The 17458-nt window shown below is 39.4% G+C and overlaps 1 protein-coding gene across 1 annotated transcript; it reads right to left on the bottom strand.

Annotated features, from left to right (window-relative positions):
• Positions 1-220: 220 nt before the first annotated feature.
• Positions 221-8714, bottom strand: psmd6 (proteasome 26S subunit, non-ATPase 6). Its single transcript, XM_074619357.1, has 8 exons — positions 8449-8714; positions 5658-5863; positions 2998-3143; positions 2680-2899; positions 2480-2588; positions 2072-2240; positions 535-612; positions 221-445 (listed from the first exon to the last, which is right to left on the bottom strand). Exons 1-8 carry the CDS (start codon positions 8591-8593, stop codon positions 349-351), a joined length of 1170 nt encoding a protein of 389 aa, XP_074475458.1. The 5' UTR covers positions 8594-8714; the 3' UTR covers positions 221-348.
• Between the last annotated feature and the right edge of the window lie 8744 nt (positions 8715-17458).

Here is a 17458-nt window from a genome sequence, read left to right as displayed (position 1 = left end):
AACTTTTTCGACATGCTATACTATGACTTTTTTCATGAAAACTTTCAACATACTATGACTTTTTTATGAAAGTTTTCGACATGCTATACTATGAAATGCGCACAGAAAGACGGATGGACATGCGTACGACGGACGGACAAACAACCCAAAAACACAATGCCTTTGGCCATGGCTCTCGCCGGCGTGGAGGCATAAAAAATCAGCCTGGAGAAATGCAATGTCAACAGTTAAACAAATTTTATTATATACACAATATAAGAGTCACTTTGTCAGACAAACTACTCATTCGGGTATACCAAGAAGAATGATGCAAGTCCCCCCCCTTGCATAAAAATATGGCCACCATGGTTACATGTTGATAACTCTCGACAACTTCTGGACTCTGTTCAGCAGCAGGTCGCCCTTCTTGATGGTTTCTTGGTACTGCCAGTTTTTGCTATCAGGTCTGGAAAGAAGAACAGGATAAGATTTTAGAGGTCTGCCTTTACGGAGTTATTTCTGGAAATACTGCGGTTTGAAGAATGGTTACATTACCTATTGGTTTCCACAATCTCATTCACTTTATCAATTTTGCAGTGGAGACGGCCGGCGGCTATGAATCGGGAGAGTTCCCTGAGGAAGGAGAGGAGATCTCGTTCAGTAAGACAGATCAAATATCTGTGACAACATAATGCTTCTGTAAAACCTTGACCTGAGCACATGGTATGAAAAAAGGGAATACCTACACTACCACTCATGTCTGTACGGTAAATGTGAAGCTACAGCCAGCAACTGGTTAGTTTAGCTTAGCAGCAAGGGTTATGTTGCGCCTATACTTTATGATAATAAAACGGAGGCTACATAGTCTGCACCAAGACGGCCTCCAACCATGTCAACAACAGCGCATCACGGCTTCAGTCCTTCTGTTCCACCCTTCACAATAAAATCCCCGAACACACACACACACTGGAACACTGCTTCCTAGAGGGAACTTAGACATTCAGAGCCGCACTGTGTTTGTGTAAACATAGCAGAGGTGGATGAGAGACTACGGACGGAGCAGATGAAAATATTGCTTTTCTACATGTTTGCATCATGTTTACGCCTGTTGAACGGGTGTATTGATAAAGTATTGGCTTTATACTTGCGAAGGTTTTATTGTACTTACTTAGAGTAACGAGCGTAGTTGACGTCAACTCAACTTCACCTGGTTCACCTCTCTGTCTCCACTGCTGCCTCTCTGATCAGCTGTTCACTGACTTCACTGCGTGAATGTGTGTATGTGGAGAACTCCACAGCCCCGACACAGAGCACGGAAAGGCTTCAGCGTGATAAGAAATACTAACATTACGGTCTTCAACCCTGTGGCCCGTTTAATACCAGGTTTTGGTAACCATCCCTAAATAAATGATTTTTCTTCATCATCGCGGCTCAGGCAGTTGTTTGCGTTTATCACGCATGACGATGAAAATACGATTTAACGGTCAGCACTAATTAACAGTATTATTAATAGGCTGATAGTCTTTATATCGTGATTTATTGGGATAAACCAAGCAATTCTATGTAAAATCAGACATTGGGCACCCACATATAGCCCGAATGGAATGAATGATCCTTTGTTTCATAACCACATTTTTCCGCCAGTGCGACGATTCGACTATGAGATCGGCAGTTGAATCAGGCTCCTTTGAGGACAATCGAACCGCCGAATAGTCGACTATTTGGGGTCACCCCTAAAAAAATGCTGATTTATCATACATCTCTAGGATGCCTAACAACATCTGGCAAAGGGACAGCCGATGAAAACTAGCCTCTTGGCTAACTCGGGTACAGTTACAGTTGTTTGAATGTTGATTTATGTACATTGTCCCTTTTCAAATAAAATAAAGTAGAAATCTAAAAATGTATCACTTGAGATTATTTGGCAGAAGTATGTACATGCGCTCCAACACCACCCTGCTCTAAAATCATGAGGAGAGAACTACAACTAGGATTTCTGCAGTGACACTGAGGCTCAACCGGTGTACAAGATTCATTCTTTTAGATTGTCTCTAGAAAATGTGGTGTATGAACACGGTGTACAGGCACTCACTGGTCGATGAACTCTGTGCTGACGCCAAAGGCCTCGGCCATGTAGCCCAGGGTGAGGGAGCGGTAGGACTCTAGCAGCTGGCTGTAGGCCTGGATCCTCATCTCCCTCACATAGTAGCGGTAGTGTGGCGCAAAGAGCCAGTCCTTCTTCATCTCCTGCTCCACCGTGGCTGTAGCACACAAAGAGAACAAAGTTTCACGGTCATTATTGAAGTGTCACGCTGTGGCAGAGCAGGAAAAACACAGCAAGATGGCACACACATAATGCCTGTGACTAAAATCCAATTGTGACTCATTAAATAAATGAAATCCTGGAATACCAGACTGGAAAGAACAGCAAAATAACACTCTGCAAGTGACCACATCAAGTGTTTGTTTCTTAGGTCAGTAAAAGAAAAGGTTTCCTCACCCAGAGACTGGAAGAAGACAGAGTAACGGCACTCGTAGAGGGAGAAAAGATACTGGCGAATAATAGGTAGACCGTGCAGCACCTCCAAGATCTCTGCTCCCTTTATTACCTAAAGAGGAAAACATTTCATTAGAGTCATACTGCCAACTTACATGTGTCTGAAAATATGTAATGCTAGCACCGTAACCTCAGTCTCCTACCTTTTCACGGAGGTCAGGCCTTTTGAGGGCGATCATGCACACGTAGACTGTGTAGGTGACGAAGGTCTTGTAGTCCATGAGCTCGTAGGAGGTGAAGGTGGAGACTGTGTCGAGGAAGAGCTCGGCGGCTTGCTTGAAGTCCCTGATGGCCACACAGTACAGGCCCTGGTAGACCTTCAGACGATTCCTCCTGTCCCAGTCTCCCCCCTCCTCAATAAGGCTGTAGAGAAAAGAGGAGCATAGAGAGGTGAGTACTGAAAAAGATTACAGAGACTTCTGGTTGGAGATGTTTCAGAACAAAGATACCGGAGCCTTTACCTCTTGGCTTTCTCTGAGTTGCGTGTGATGAGGTCGCTGTCCATGTAGAAGAGCCCGATCCTCAGCAGGTAGAAGACGATATCTAGTCTGTGACCCAGAGCCACTGTCTTGTCATAAGTCTTCCTGAAGGCTGTGAGGGCGCCCTCCTGTGGACGCACAAGACAATGGCAGACATTGTCAATGAATCTGCTACGATTCAAATGTGTGTACAAACAACTACTGACTGTGAACAGGGATGTCAGGAGAACTACTACTACTGCTGCTGCTGCTGCTGCTGCTGCTGCTGCTGCTGCTGCTGCTGCTGCTGCTGCTGCTGCTGCTGCTGCTGCTACTACTGCTACTGCTACTACTACTACATTGATTCCAAAATTCTGAAAACGTGACGGTACTTGTTTTTCTACAGTACCACAGATACTGCAGGTGCCATCAGGACTCGAGACCAGTGGTGTAGTGAAGGGTATATGCAGGTATATGGAGTATACCCACCTCTTTCTGGCGGTTTACAGTAGACCCACCTATCAGCCAAAAAGGCATTGGACTATATAGGGGAGTATACCCACTTCCTCCTCAGTAACCTACCTATCTACCTAGTAGTACACCCACCTCATCAACAACCACTATACCACTGTCCCAGGGACAATAGAAAATGTGTTTGGGACACAGTAAACTGACAATAGACACATCCAGGGGACGCACCCTATTTTTCCCTGATAATGCTACATTATGAACAACAAATCTGTGTTGAAATCAGCAGGATGAGAGCTAGTTAACGTTAGCCGTTAGCAGCCGTAAGCAGCACAGCCCTGCACGAAGTTAACAACGTTAACAGGAGGTGACTTTATGATGCGTTCAGGCTCTGTTCAGTAAAAATCAGTATTGGGTGAAGGTAAATTGTAACGTTATCACAATGTGTTCAAATGTAATCTTGTAAAATGAAGCTTTCGGCGAGAAACTTGAATAAATCCAGTTGTTTGAAGGAGATGTTTTCACAGCAATATAAAATACATTTTAGAGAGATAATTATGACCTGTTTAACTTCCTAACAAAAAACAGTATGTAAACACTAATAAAAGGAGCGCATGTTGAAGTACATGGGATTTACTGTTTTACACCGTGGTTTCGAATTGGTATCGAGAATCGTGGAATTTCACTGGTATTGGTATTGACTACTACATTTTTGGTATCGTGACATCCCTAACTGTGGGCATTTCATGTAACTACATCTATCTTGCCAAAGACGAAAAAAAGCCTGTAGTTACTGCGATAGTATTTCAGAGGGAAACTGTCAACCACTTTGCTATAATGTCTCGTCATGTTAGGAAGGATGTACAGCAACTCTAATTATTACAGAATAGGTAATGAGAAACTAGTCAATAAGTGCAGGAGAGTGCTTTGGTAGTACTTAAGACTGTGGCTCTAGTACAAAGCAGTGTTGAATAGGAAAGAGTGAGTGATACGTGCCTTGAAAAATACATCACTTAGTCATGACCTATGACCGACCGACCAGTCTCATATATACGATCTTTAGCTGGTGAAATTTTCACACGTGTGATCGTTTTACGTCGCGAACACAGCGGCACAGAACATTTGAACTATTTGTTTTATGAAAGAAAAGTTACAAAAATGTTTGTGTATGCCGTCAATTACAGTTCTTAGAAAGAAGGAAAATCAGAATCTGCATGCCAGACTTTTAAAAGCAACTTTCCATGGGTACCGGTAATGTTGTTTAGTGTTATGAATTCTGTTCATTGTCTAATCAAGACAGGAATGTGCTTGTGCTAAGGAGACACCCGACATGGGTTTGTCTTAAAGCTGAATGATGCATCTTTTCAGCACTGACACCATAATTTACCCATCTGCAATAGTAACAATGCAATAGGTTGTAATCTAGTGCAAACTGAAATGACTCTTATCGACTTAGAAGAAAATGAAAGGCAGCAAAAAGAGATTTTGAAAGAGAGGAAAACAGCATAGTCCCTCAGATAACTAACATTACTTTAGTATGACGTATTGATGATTTCTTGGTGACTGACCTAGCGTGCAAACACACTCTACGTGCACCGCAAACAACCAATCATAATTGTTCTCAGTACTGTGCTGCTTACGGTTTCAGTTACAACGGAAACAAGAAAATAAATAAATTATACCGTACATAAGAGAATCATATATAGAATGAGCACTGTGTATTATGAAGTTTAGCCTGGATTTGATTATGAGGAATCAATGGTGTCGAGTGTAAATACTGGAGAATCGAACAGCTGTCTATCCCATTCATAGGTGACTCTAATCATTACATCGGCAGTGCAGTTTAACAAATAGTAAAGCTGATGATAAAGTTGCATATATCTGTGATTTGGCACGCCAACTCCAAATCTATTTAATAAATACTGCATCAATAAAGCATTTTTTTTTTTTGCTCTACACCATCATTGCTGTGTGTCAGTGGTCAGAAAACTAAATATGTTGTCTACAGGCCAACTTCTATTACTCACTTTCATCATGACATCAGTGATATCTGCCAAGGTGTCAAACATTCAGAGTAGATAAACTTACCACCTCAAAAAAACACCCACAGATTGCCAGTTCTAACTTTCACACATTAAAAGACATTATACCAGAGAAGGCATACTCATACAAGTTTTACGCGCTGACTGAGTTACCTTGTCTCCAATTCTGATGAGATATTCAGCTTTGGCCATCATGGCGTCTCGTATCTCGCTCTCTCCCAGACTCTTCTCTGCATCCTCCAGCACTTCATCCAGGCGCTTCAGCTCCTCCTCGTTGGCCTTCTTCATTTTACTCTGCAGGTCACTGTCCAGCTGCCACTTCAGATCCTTACACAGACCCTCATAATACGGTGCCATATCTGAAGCACAGAGAAACAAAAACAGTTTAACCTGTGGACTAATTTTTTTTTGTTATTGAACATTTTTCATTTACAGACTCATGTAGGGATCCATAGCTTGCATATGAAACAACAACACAAGCCAGAAGATATATACACATACATACAGCCAGTGAAAACACGTATACATTGTAAGACAAAAAAACAACAGTTAAGGAAAAAATAAACTAAAAACTAATCAAAAAGAAACAGTTAAACATTGGGGGGTTGACAATATTCAAAATATAAACTGAAATGAAAGAGACTTAAGTTATTAACAGACTGACAATTATTAGATAATAGCTTTGAATTAAATTAAATTAAGGAGGGTCTACTGCTTTTCCATTTGTATTTATGAATATGATATTTACTCAGATTTATAATTATATTTACCGTATCCGACACCTTCCTTAAGAGACCATCCATATGAATCATAACCATAAATAAATCAAATGAAGGGTTGCCAGTTCTGATATTTGACCAGCTGTAAAGATCCTGCCAAAACTGCAATGTGAGTGAACAAGAGAAAAAATAAAATGCCCAACAGTTTCAGGTGCTTTCAAGCTAAAACCACAAGGATCTACTTCAAAATGAAATCTTTTTCTTTATTTTTTTCTTTAATTTATTATTACTTTATTTTCTTTGTATTAACATTATACATTTTCTTTAATTATGCTATCCTTTCTTTTTATTATTTTTTTTCTTTTCATTATTTTATTTCAATTTTTGAATGCTGAAGTTGTTTTCTCTAGTGTACTTATTGTGTTCGTCTCTAAGCTCAACTACTTAAAAAATTGGTTCATAAACTATTGTAATTACGAACTTTAAATTGCATATATGAAAACAACCTAGAAAAAAGGGGAACAAAAATAAAGTATGAACAAAATGAAATATTTTCTGTAGTTTCAGCAGCTGGAAAACATTGTTTATAATTTAAACTGAATATCTTTTATTTTAGGTGAAATTGGCCATTTAAGACAATTGCAATATGAATTTATTAACATTGATCCTTTATCCTTTATTCTTACTTTTGATGGTATATTGAAATAAAAAAATATATATTTTACATTTTAAAGCATTGCTAATTACTGTGTTGTTTCTTTCACCAATGTTCAATTAACCAATCTTCAATTCAGGCAACTTAATAGACACATCTGAATATGCAAGACTATTTTATTTCATGTGTTATAAAGGAAGTGGGATGGCTTTAACTATGACAGCCCTCAATTCAAAAGCAATTTATTTTCAAAAGCTATTTAACCAGCTGTAAAGATCCTGCCAAAACTGCAATGTGAGTGAACAAGAGAAAAATAACAGTTTCATGTTCTTTCAAGCAAAAAACCACAAGGATCTACTTCAAAATGAAATCTTTTCTCTGTAGAGTTTCAACAGCTGGATAACATTGTTTATAATTTTAAACTGAATATCTTTTATTTTAGGTGAAATTGGCCATTTAAGATAATTGCAATAAGTATTTATTAACATTGTTCTGTAATCAATCAGTCTGTCTCTTGATGGTGTATTGAATTTATATTTTCTTTCACCAATCTTCAATTCAGGCAACTTAATAACCCCATGTGAATATGCAAGACTATTTTCTATCATGTGTTATAAAGGAAGTGGGATGGCTTTACCTGCTGTATGACAGCCCTCTACACTGGCTCCCTGTCTCTCAAGAGAATTGATTTCAAAATGCTCCTGCTGGTTTACAAAGCACTAAATGGTTTAGGGCCAAAATACATTTCTGATCTTCTGCTATGTTATGAACCATCCAGACCTCTCAGGTCATCTGGATCAGGTCTGCTTAGTGTCAACAGAGTCAGAACTAAACATGCAGAAGCAGTGCTCAGTTTTTATGCACCAGATATCTGGAACAAGCTCCCAGAAACAAAAACGTTCCTGTTTGCTGCTGCTGCCTTTAAGTAAACCAGATAATGATCTTATAAACTGCACTAGAGCTTTTACTCTTGTGTGTTATACTCCATCCTAGCTTTTATTTTTATTTTCTAATCTTTAATGTTTTTATAACTGTTTTAATTAGGTCTTAATCTTCTTTTGCACTTTGTCGCAATCTTCTTGAGTGTTTATGTAAAGCACTTTGAATTGCCCTGTTGCTGAAATGTGCTCCACAAATAAAGCTGCCTTGCCTCAATTCAGAAGCTATTCCTGTTCAGAAGCTAAGCTAACATGACTTTTGAGTTTTCTAACATTTACAACATAAAAACAGATTTAATATATAAATGAAGCAGACTTTTATCTGTCTTTATGTTGTCCCCTGTAAGTTAAGCTCCAGTGGAAGTCCACAGAACTTGAATATCATATATAAAAACAAGTTAAAATGCAAAGTTTAACAACCCATCAGATAGCATGTTAGCTGCTAACAGCTAGCACAGTTAGCTAGCATGCTAATTCCTGTTGTGATGATTGTTAAACATTTAAATGAATCAGCATTTAAGAGACACTCTGCACAAACATTAGTGCACACATTAACGTCAGCATCATGTGGATAAAGAGTTATTGATGCTACAGTCTCACACAGAGTGAATCAGTGCTACATGCTAACTCACTGTTAGCCTTGATCGCGTCCATGAGCTCGGTCTTCACCGCGGCGTCCTGCCGGTGCCCGTCCATAGTCAGCAGGAACTTCAGCTGAGCTATCCTCAGGTCCGGGTTCTTAGGCAGACCCTCCTCCTCCAGGTTCTCTAACGGCATCTTGAGTTTAGTAAAAGTAGAAACAGACAGAGAGACTGGAGGTTTCCTTTGTGTTCAGAGAGTTCACTGACTGAACGATGACTATGGAGAACTCTGGACTGGTGTTTCCGGCGGAGGAGAGATCCTGAGAGTTAATGACCGAGTTACCATGTACTGCCCCCTGCTGGTCAGGAAGGGGAACAACACACATGGCCAAATTCAATACTGCACTCTAATAGCATGTAGGTCTATCAGTGGTGGAAGAAGCACTTCACTTCATTAATGCATTAACGCATTTGAGCTTTCAGAGGTTCTAGCGGGCTCAATTTTAAAGCTAGAGTGAATCATATGAAACTAGAAAACTAGAAAATATATACATACATTTGCATAAAGCAAGCATATCTGTCCACTCCCATGTTGATAAGAGTATTAAATAGATGACAAATCTCCCTTTAAGGTACATTTTGAACAGATAAAAATGTGTAATTAATTTGCAATTAATCACGAATAATCATGAACAATCATGCAATTAATCGCGATTTGATATTTTAATCGATTGACATCCCAGTTATAATATGTTAAGCTACCCAGCTGTATATAAAGTGGTTGAAATTATATCCACCTTTACCAGCTGCAACATTATTGATGAACACATTAATGCATCAATAATTACAATCCAGTGATATAATGTATTCTGAAATGGGACATTCTGCATAATTTCACTTTTGGTACTTTCAGTATATTTTGATGCTAAAACTTGTGTACTTTTACCTGAGTAAAATGTTGAATGCAGGACTTTTCTTTATAACAAGAATATTTTTACACTGTGGGGAATTACTACATTTAAAGGTCCCATATTGTAAAAAGTGTGATTTTCATGTATTTGATAAAATACATGAAAATAAAATCACTAGAAGACAGAAACGAAAACACCCCTAATTATTATATGTTAAGCTACTCAGCTGTATATAAAGTAGTCGCAATTAGCTCAACCTTTACCAGCTGCAACATTAGTGATGAACACATTAATGCATACATAATTACAATCCAGTGACATAATGTATTCTGAATTGAGACATTCTGCATAATTTTACTTTTGGTACTTTCAGTATATTTTGATGCTAAAACTTGTGTACTTTTACCTGAGTAAAATGTTGAATGCAGGACTTTTCTTTATAACAAGAATATTTTTACACTGTGGGGAATTACTACCTTTAAAGGTCCCATATTGTAAAAAGTGTGATTTTCATGTATTTTATCAAATACATGAAAATAAAATCACTAGAAACGAAAAAACGCCCTGGGGTGTTTTTTTCATTTCTGTCTTCTAGTGATTTTATTTTTTGTTTTTAGAAATAGAAAATGAAAATCAACTCGTTTTTTTAAGTTTAGTCCATCCCTCTTTGACCCCGATAAACAAAAATGTCAATATTAATTTTTGTATTTTAAAACGAAAATCAAATAACCACGAATTATTTGTTTTTTAATATCTGTTTGTGAAAGGAAAATCGAATGACCAAAAGATACACTGACCTATTTCTACCTTTAAAACGAAAATCAAATAACCACGATTTTTTTGTTTTTTAATATCCGGTTGTGAAAGGAAAATCGAATGACCAAAAGATACACTGACCTATGTAATGGCAATTTTCATATCTGCAGTTTAACACTGTACCTTTAGACAATCTCAGGGCCTCACATGTTCAACTTCGTCACCATAGGACAGTGACCTGACATTTTAGATCTCTGTAACTGCAAACAGCAGATTGCTGAAATACTTGTTATGTCTTGTGATGCTCTGTTGTCTGCTGTGTGCTGACGCATTGATACACTTTCTATCCTTCTCTTCTTTTCTTCTTTGCACTTATCTTCGTGTTATGCTTTAAATGTATAAATACTGACTACTCTTTGTATTCGGGGCTCACTTGCCACAGTCCACAACAGGTGGCTGTGCTCGTGAGTCCATCTGCAGATGCTTTAGTTATTAATGTATGCCTTTTTATTAAATTCACTGAAAGACAAGTTGTTACGTTGGTTTGTGTCTTGTTTTAACAGAAACTGCCACCACACCTATTACTACCTTTAAACCCTCCTGTTACCTTCAAATTTACTAACATCCTTTATCCTTGGGGTCAATTTGACCCCAGCAATTTAAACCTCCAGAAAATGATTATAATTAAAATTGTTACCCAAGTTTATGTGTCAGGTACTTTATGTTTGTTTGTTGACTACCTAAATAGCCCTTTAAAGGTAGTAATAGGTGTGGTGGCAGTTTCTGTTAAAACAAGACACAAACCATGTGGTGAGCTGTGTAACAGAATGCAGAGGGTTTTTACCTCCATGTGTTTTTCCTTTGTTTGATGGAATTTTTACAGACTGAAAATAAAAGTCTGCCTTATTTTTCAAGCATACTTACCTGCCAGTGTGATGATTTCTCTTCGTGACTTTTCACCTTGCTCTCCTGCACCTCACCTACCACAATTGGTGGCAGTGGTGGGATCTAACACGCCTGTGTCGAGTTGGTGTTGGAATGCTGACTAAATGAGAGGTGCAGTACGTGGAAGAGGTCGGCCGAAGAAATCCACCTTGGCAGAAATGGAGAGAAAGAATGCTGAAAGGACAGTGGAGTTTGAGCCACCACTTGATGGAGCCATAGCCACTGGAGATGAAGAAGAAGAACCAGTGGTACGGCCAAAAATAGTTATAGACCGTGTTGCTAGTGAAGAACTCTCTGCCACAGACTTTTTTGAAGAAATGAGAGAGTTTATGCGACGGTCTAGACAAACTGAAGCGGTACTTTTTGATCAGATTAAACAGCTAAGAGGTGAGATGGGAGCAAAGTCGACGCAGGACTGGATGTCAGATGAACAATATGAACAGCCTGACCAACATTATCCTCATGCTATACCTGCTGGTGTTTTAAAGCTGCAAGCTGAAACCTCCATGCACCTGCCCACAGTTAAAGAACCAAAGAAATTCATTCCACTTCAAGCTAGTGGGCCTGTCTCCTCATTACAGCAACTGTTGCCTCAGCAGCAACAGCGTGCTTCTCCACCAACCCGGTCTGTCGGGCCCCATGTCAGTGAACCAAGAATACCTGACTTCAAAGAAGGTGAAGATCCAGAGAGCTTCTTTGTTCGGTTTGAGCAGATGGCCAGAACATGGGGGTGGCAGCCAGTGGAGTGGGCAGCCAGAGTGGTCACCTTATTGACAGGAAAAGCTCTTGATGCTTATGCTGGAATGGACGAAGAACAAGCGAAATCATACGAGGCCATTAAAGCTGCAGTGTTAATCAAGTTCAATGTGACAGAGGAGACTTACAGACAGCGTTTCCGGAGCACTATTGTACCAGTGGGAGAAACAGTCCGTGAAACCTACAACCGGATAAAGGGACTTTATAAGCGATGGATGCGACCAAACAGCCGCACTAAGGAGCAGATTGGTGAATGGTGAGTCCATTGTTTTGGAGCAATACCTCCGTGTGCTCCAACCAGACATTCGCACCTGGGTAAAGGAGAACGATCCCCAGACAGGAGAGGAAGCAGCGGACCTGGCAGAACGCTACACAGCTGCTCACCGTGACCCTTCAAGAAAAAAAATGACTGTTGGGAAGCCAAGGTTTGGGGAGACCAAACCTTACGGTTTGCCTGTTGTGGACAATAAGGACATTGGGGTTGGTAAGAAACCTGTACATTCAAACTTGAAACCTAACTTCACATGTTTTTACTGTCAGCAACCTGGCCACAAAGCTTCATTTTGTCCTTTAAAAAGATCAAAAACAGTTGAGTTGTGTTCTGTACCTCGTCCTGATAATGATGACCATGATGATGTTAATGAGAATGAAATGATTCCACATAGACATGTAGTAGATGTCACAGTTAACGGTCATGTGGCAAAGGCTCTGGCTGACATTGGTAGTTCGCAAACTTTGGTAAAGTCCAGCCTACTCCACAACTCACTGACTAACTTTGAACGAAATGTAAATATCACATGTGTTCATGGATGTAAGAAAGATTACCCAACTGCAGAAGTGATCATTGAGGTTGAAGGGCAAGCCTTTTGTTAACTGTTGGTGTGCTAGATCACCTAGCATATGATGTAATCCTTGGAGAAGATTTGCCTGTGCTAGACAATTTGGTCCAGCAAAACTCTGTAGCATACTCTTGTGCTGTAGTGACTCGCTCTGTCACCAAGGGGTTAGAACCCCTACCTGATGCAGATGATGGTTTGTTTAAAGGGGGAAATAAGGTTAAGAAAACAAAACGTCAGCGTCGTCAGGAGAAAAACAGAAATCTTGATAAAGCTAAATGTCCTGACCCTGCTCTCCCTTTAACTCCTCCCATTGAACCACAATGGCAAATCCCTGACAATTTCAGAGAGATTCAGGAGAATGACTCCTCTCTGAAACCTCTCTTTGCAAAAGTTTGTGAAATAGATGGGGTCCAAAAAGCTGGCACAGGGGGACTGAAAGGTGTAATTGGGGATCCCTTTGTCATAAAAGACAACCTTTTGTATTTGACAGACATTGAGAAACCTAGACTTGTTATTCCAAAAGAGTATTGTGAAGTAATCCTGCATTTGGGTCATACTATTCCATGGGCTGGCCATTTAGGGCAGGCCAAAACCTATAATCGCATTGCTGAGCGCTTCTATTGGCCAGGGTTATACAAAGAGGTACTGGAGTATTGCAAGACATGTCATGATTGCCAGGTGGTGGCCCCCACCAAAATTTCAGACCGAGGCCAATTTCAACCATTACCTATTATGAGTGTGCCTTATGAGAGAATAGCCATGGATATCATTGGTCCCCTGCCAAAGAGTAGCAAAGGACACAAATTTGCCCTGGTGATATGTGACTATGCAACCAGATATCCAGATGTTTATCCACTGCGCTCCATTCAGGTCAAACATATAGTTCGATGTTTAGTGGAGTTATTCTCTAGAGTTGGCATCCCTAAAGAGATCTTAACAGATCAAGGTTCAAACTTTATGTCACATCTAATGAAGTCACTGTATTCTCAACTTGGTGTGAAAGGGATAAGAACCACTCCTTACCACCCTGAAACCGATGGTCTTGTCGAGCGATTTAATGGTACCCTGAAACAAATGTTGAGAAAATTTGTTGATGATACTGGCAAAGACTGGGATAAATGGTTGCCTTTCCTTTTGTTTGCATATCGAGAGGTACCCCAGGCTTCAACTGGTTTCTCCCCTTTTGAGCTGTTGTATGGCAGACAGGTGAGAGGCCCTTTGGACATGCTGAAGGAGAACTGGGTGGCTGGTGTGGCAACGTCACCAACAACGAACATCATCTCCTACATTCTGCAGATGCGAGACAAACTGGAAAGTTGCAGAGAAAGAGTCAAAGAAAACATGCTGGAGGCTCAACATAAACAAAAGGTATGGTACGACAAACATGCTCGAGAAAGAGAACTGAAAACTGGACAGAAAGTGTTGGTACTGCTCCCTACTGGGCCGAGTAAGTTAATAGCGAAGTGGCAAGGCCCTTATCCTGTTACCAGAAAGGTGGGCCCAGTAACATATGAAATTTCCTGTCCTGATAAACAGAAACACAAGCAACTGCTCCATGTAAACCTGTTAAAAGAATACCATGAAAGAAATCCCTTGGAAACAGGTGGAGAGCATGTTCTGATGGTCCAGGATGTCCAGTCTGAAGATGATGTGGCGGAAGCTGAGGAAGCGGACATGATGCCCTTCAGAGAGAAGTGTAAACCCCAGATCCCTCCAGAGCACCTGAGTGTGGATCAGTGGCATCAACTGGGTGAGCTTAAACAATCTTTCCCATCATTGTTCTCAGAAAAACCTGGCCGAACTGATGTGATAAAACACAAAATTGTTCTGAAGGACACTAAACCTGTTCGCCTGAAGCCTTACAGAATTGCAGAACGAATGATGGGACCACTGAAGAAGGAGGTGCAGATGATGTTGGACATGGGAGTCATTGAACCATCCAGAAGTGAGTGGTCAAACCCCATAGTGCTTGTTCCCAAGAAAAATTGTACTCAACCTCGGTTCTGTTCAGACATGAGGAAACTGAACAGTATTTCCTGTTTTGATTCATATCCCATGCCCCGTATCGATGAGCTGCTAGAGAGAATCGGGAAAGCCAACTACATCACAGCATTAGACCTTTGTAAAGGTTACTGGCAAGTGCCTCTTGACCCATCTTGCAAAGAATACACAGTGTTCCAGATTCCAGGAATGGGCTTGTTCCAGTACACTGTGTTACCCTTTGGCATTCATGGTGCACCTGCGACCTGTCAAAGATTAATGTACATTGTTCTTAATGATTGCTCCAGGTTTTCAGCTGCCTATCTTGATGATGTGGTAATCTACAGTGAATCCTGGGAAGAACACTTGCAGCATCTTGAAATCGTCCTAAGCAAGATACAGGAAGCCGGGCTGACCCTGAATGCAAACAAGTGTTGCGACAATATTAATCTAAATATGTAAAATCAATAGTAACTAATGTTGTCAAATAAACGTAGTGGAGTAAAAAGTAAAATATTGGTTTCCAAAATGTAGCGCAGTAGAATATAAAGTAGCATAAAATGGAAATACTCAAGTAAAGTACAAGCTTGTAAAATTGTACTCAAGTAACGTACTTGAGTAAATGTACTTAATTCCCAAACATTTTGCTTTTTCTTTGGCCTATGTTAGGCCTATCATTTTTTTTTCGTAGATCTTTCTGGAGCTGTCCCGCCATTTTACAACACCGTCCATTTCCTTTTTGCATTGTATTGTGGGTCAATAGTCTCCATCAAGTGTTTTTAGTAGGGCTGTCAATCGATTAAAATATTTAATCATGATTAATCACTAATTAACCACACATTTATTTATCTGTTCAAAATGTACCTCAAAGGGAGATTTGTCAAGTATTTAATACTCTTATCAACACTGGAGTGGGCAAATATGCTTGCTTTATGCAAATGCATGTATATAATTATTATTAGAGATCAATTAACAACACAAAACAATGACAAATATTGTCCAGAAACCCTCACAGGTACTGCATTTAGCATAAAAAATATGCTCAAATCATAACATGGCAAACTGCAGCCCAACAGGCAACAACAGCTGTCAGTGTGCTGACTTGACTATGACTTGCCCTAAAACTGCATGTGATTACCATAAAGTGGGCATGTCTGTAAAGGGGAGACTCGTGGGTACCCATAGAACCCATTTTTATTCACATATCTTGAGGTCAGAGGTCAAGGGACCCCTTTGAAAATGGCCATGCCAGTTTTTCCTCGCCAAAATTTAGTGCAAGGTTGGAGCGTTATTTCGCCTCCTTTGCAACAAGCTAATACATGATGCAGTGATCTTTACTCTAGCTTTAAAACTGTGCCCACTACAACCTAAAGTTGCATTAATGCGTTAAAGAAATTAGTGGCGTTAAAACAAATTTGTGTTAACACGTTATTATCGCGTTAACTTTGACAGCCCTAGTTTTTAGTATGCATGCAGACTTTTGTTTGCATAAGTGATTTTGTCCCTTTTCCAATGTGAACAAACTACACACATAATTTTTTTGTTTGTTTCTTTCCTGTGTATGCAGGTCTAACTGAACTCTAAATGAGAAATTCCCACTGGTGCCAGTATGAATGTCTTTCTTGTATGCTGAGATAGGCTCCAACCTCCATGTGACCCTTAATGTAAAGAGCAGGTGTAGAAGAGAAGTCAAACTAGTTTGACATTTGACATCATACAAACCCACAAATTCTAATGGCGAAATCTATGAAATCCCTCCGTTACGTTATATGATCATGAATTTACAATATTGAGATAGAATTTTGAGTTTACATGGTTTGCACCCCTGCATAAATCCAATATACAGTAATAGTCTGTAACCAAATCAAGTTTGATCAGATCAACTGTCCTGCACGGTAACATCCGTCCACTTGCGGGGTGATTGCTGGTTACTTTATTTCTAGTCAGAAAGCCTGAAAAGTTAATGATAACCAGCCTGAAATCAGGGTCCAAGCAGCACTTTAAGGTCTGTATGCCAGTAAAGACAGAATGGACACCTTGCTACAACAGCTGGTAGGTTTTGACTGAATTCTACTGAATTTGTGTATCATTGTTATATACATAGGCCTATATATAAATACTCACACAAATGTTTAAGTCGTAAGAAAATATGTTTGTGTCAAAATCTTTTTTAAATTTATTTTTTTTATTTTTCTGTATAGACTTAACGTTATGCTTTAGCTCTGACAAACATTTATTAACGAGGGAAATGGAAGAAAAACATATTGTTTTAGGCAAGCAGGTTGTTTTTGAGTTTTTCTGAGCTCAGTGACTCATCCAAGTCACAGTCTTTAGCTGAGTCATTGCACTTTGTCAGTTTCTGAATTATTCTTCCGTCATTCAATACAAAAAGTAGAAGGACACTCAACACATTTAGAGTATGATGTTGATTTTAGCAAGATAAAGAAATGAGGTGAGAAAAATCCTAATCTGGGAACAGGGTTTTATCCAAAAAGAGTGACGGTTTTAGTTTCAGTAAATGTAAAAAAAAAAGGCCATTTTGACTTTAAACTTTACATTGATATAGGTTATATGACAATTACCTAGTATAATAAAATAATCAACCAGGAAACCGATTGTTTCTAAATATCCAACGACGGTTCATCAGTCGTTCTGATGATCAGAATATTAGTTACACACTGAGTGGTATTTCAGAGGATTCATTTAGTGTAAATGCTATGCCTTTAAGATTGCATTTCTTCATTTAAAACCATAACAGACTTCCTTTCTGAGATATTGTATTAAAGGTGTTGACAGTATTATACCTAAAGATATCCTGAATTATTAGGATAAGAGCATATTTAGAAAGCTACTTATCAATTTATCAGAATCAGA

Source organism: Sebastes fasciatus, chromosome 1, assembly GCF_043250625.1.
Source record: "Sebastes fasciatus isolate fSebFas1 chromosome 1, fSebFas1.pri, whole genome shotgun sequence".
Lineage (NCBI taxonomy): Eukaryota > Metazoa > Chordata > Actinopteri > Perciformes > Sebastidae > Sebastes > Sebastes fasciatus.
This window is presented reverse-complemented; position numbering and strand designations above follow the sequence as displayed.

What these genes read in the sequence shown, in the direction of transcription:
- psmd6 (XM_074619357.1), bottom strand. Translation starts at nt 8,593, where the DNA reads ATGCCGTTAGAGAACCTGGAGGAGGAGGGTCTGCCTAAGAACCCGGAC. An exon ending in TCATCAGAATTGGAGACAAG is followed by an intron (nt 3,144 to 5,657) that starts GTAACTCAGTCA and finishes GTGCGTCCACAG; the next exon opens with GAGGGCGCCCTCACAGCCTT. An exon ending in TGTCTTCTTCCAGTCTCTGG is followed by an intron (nt 2,241 to 2,479) that starts GTGAGGAAACCT and finishes TGTGTGCTACAG; the next exon opens with CCACGGTGGAGCAGGAGATG.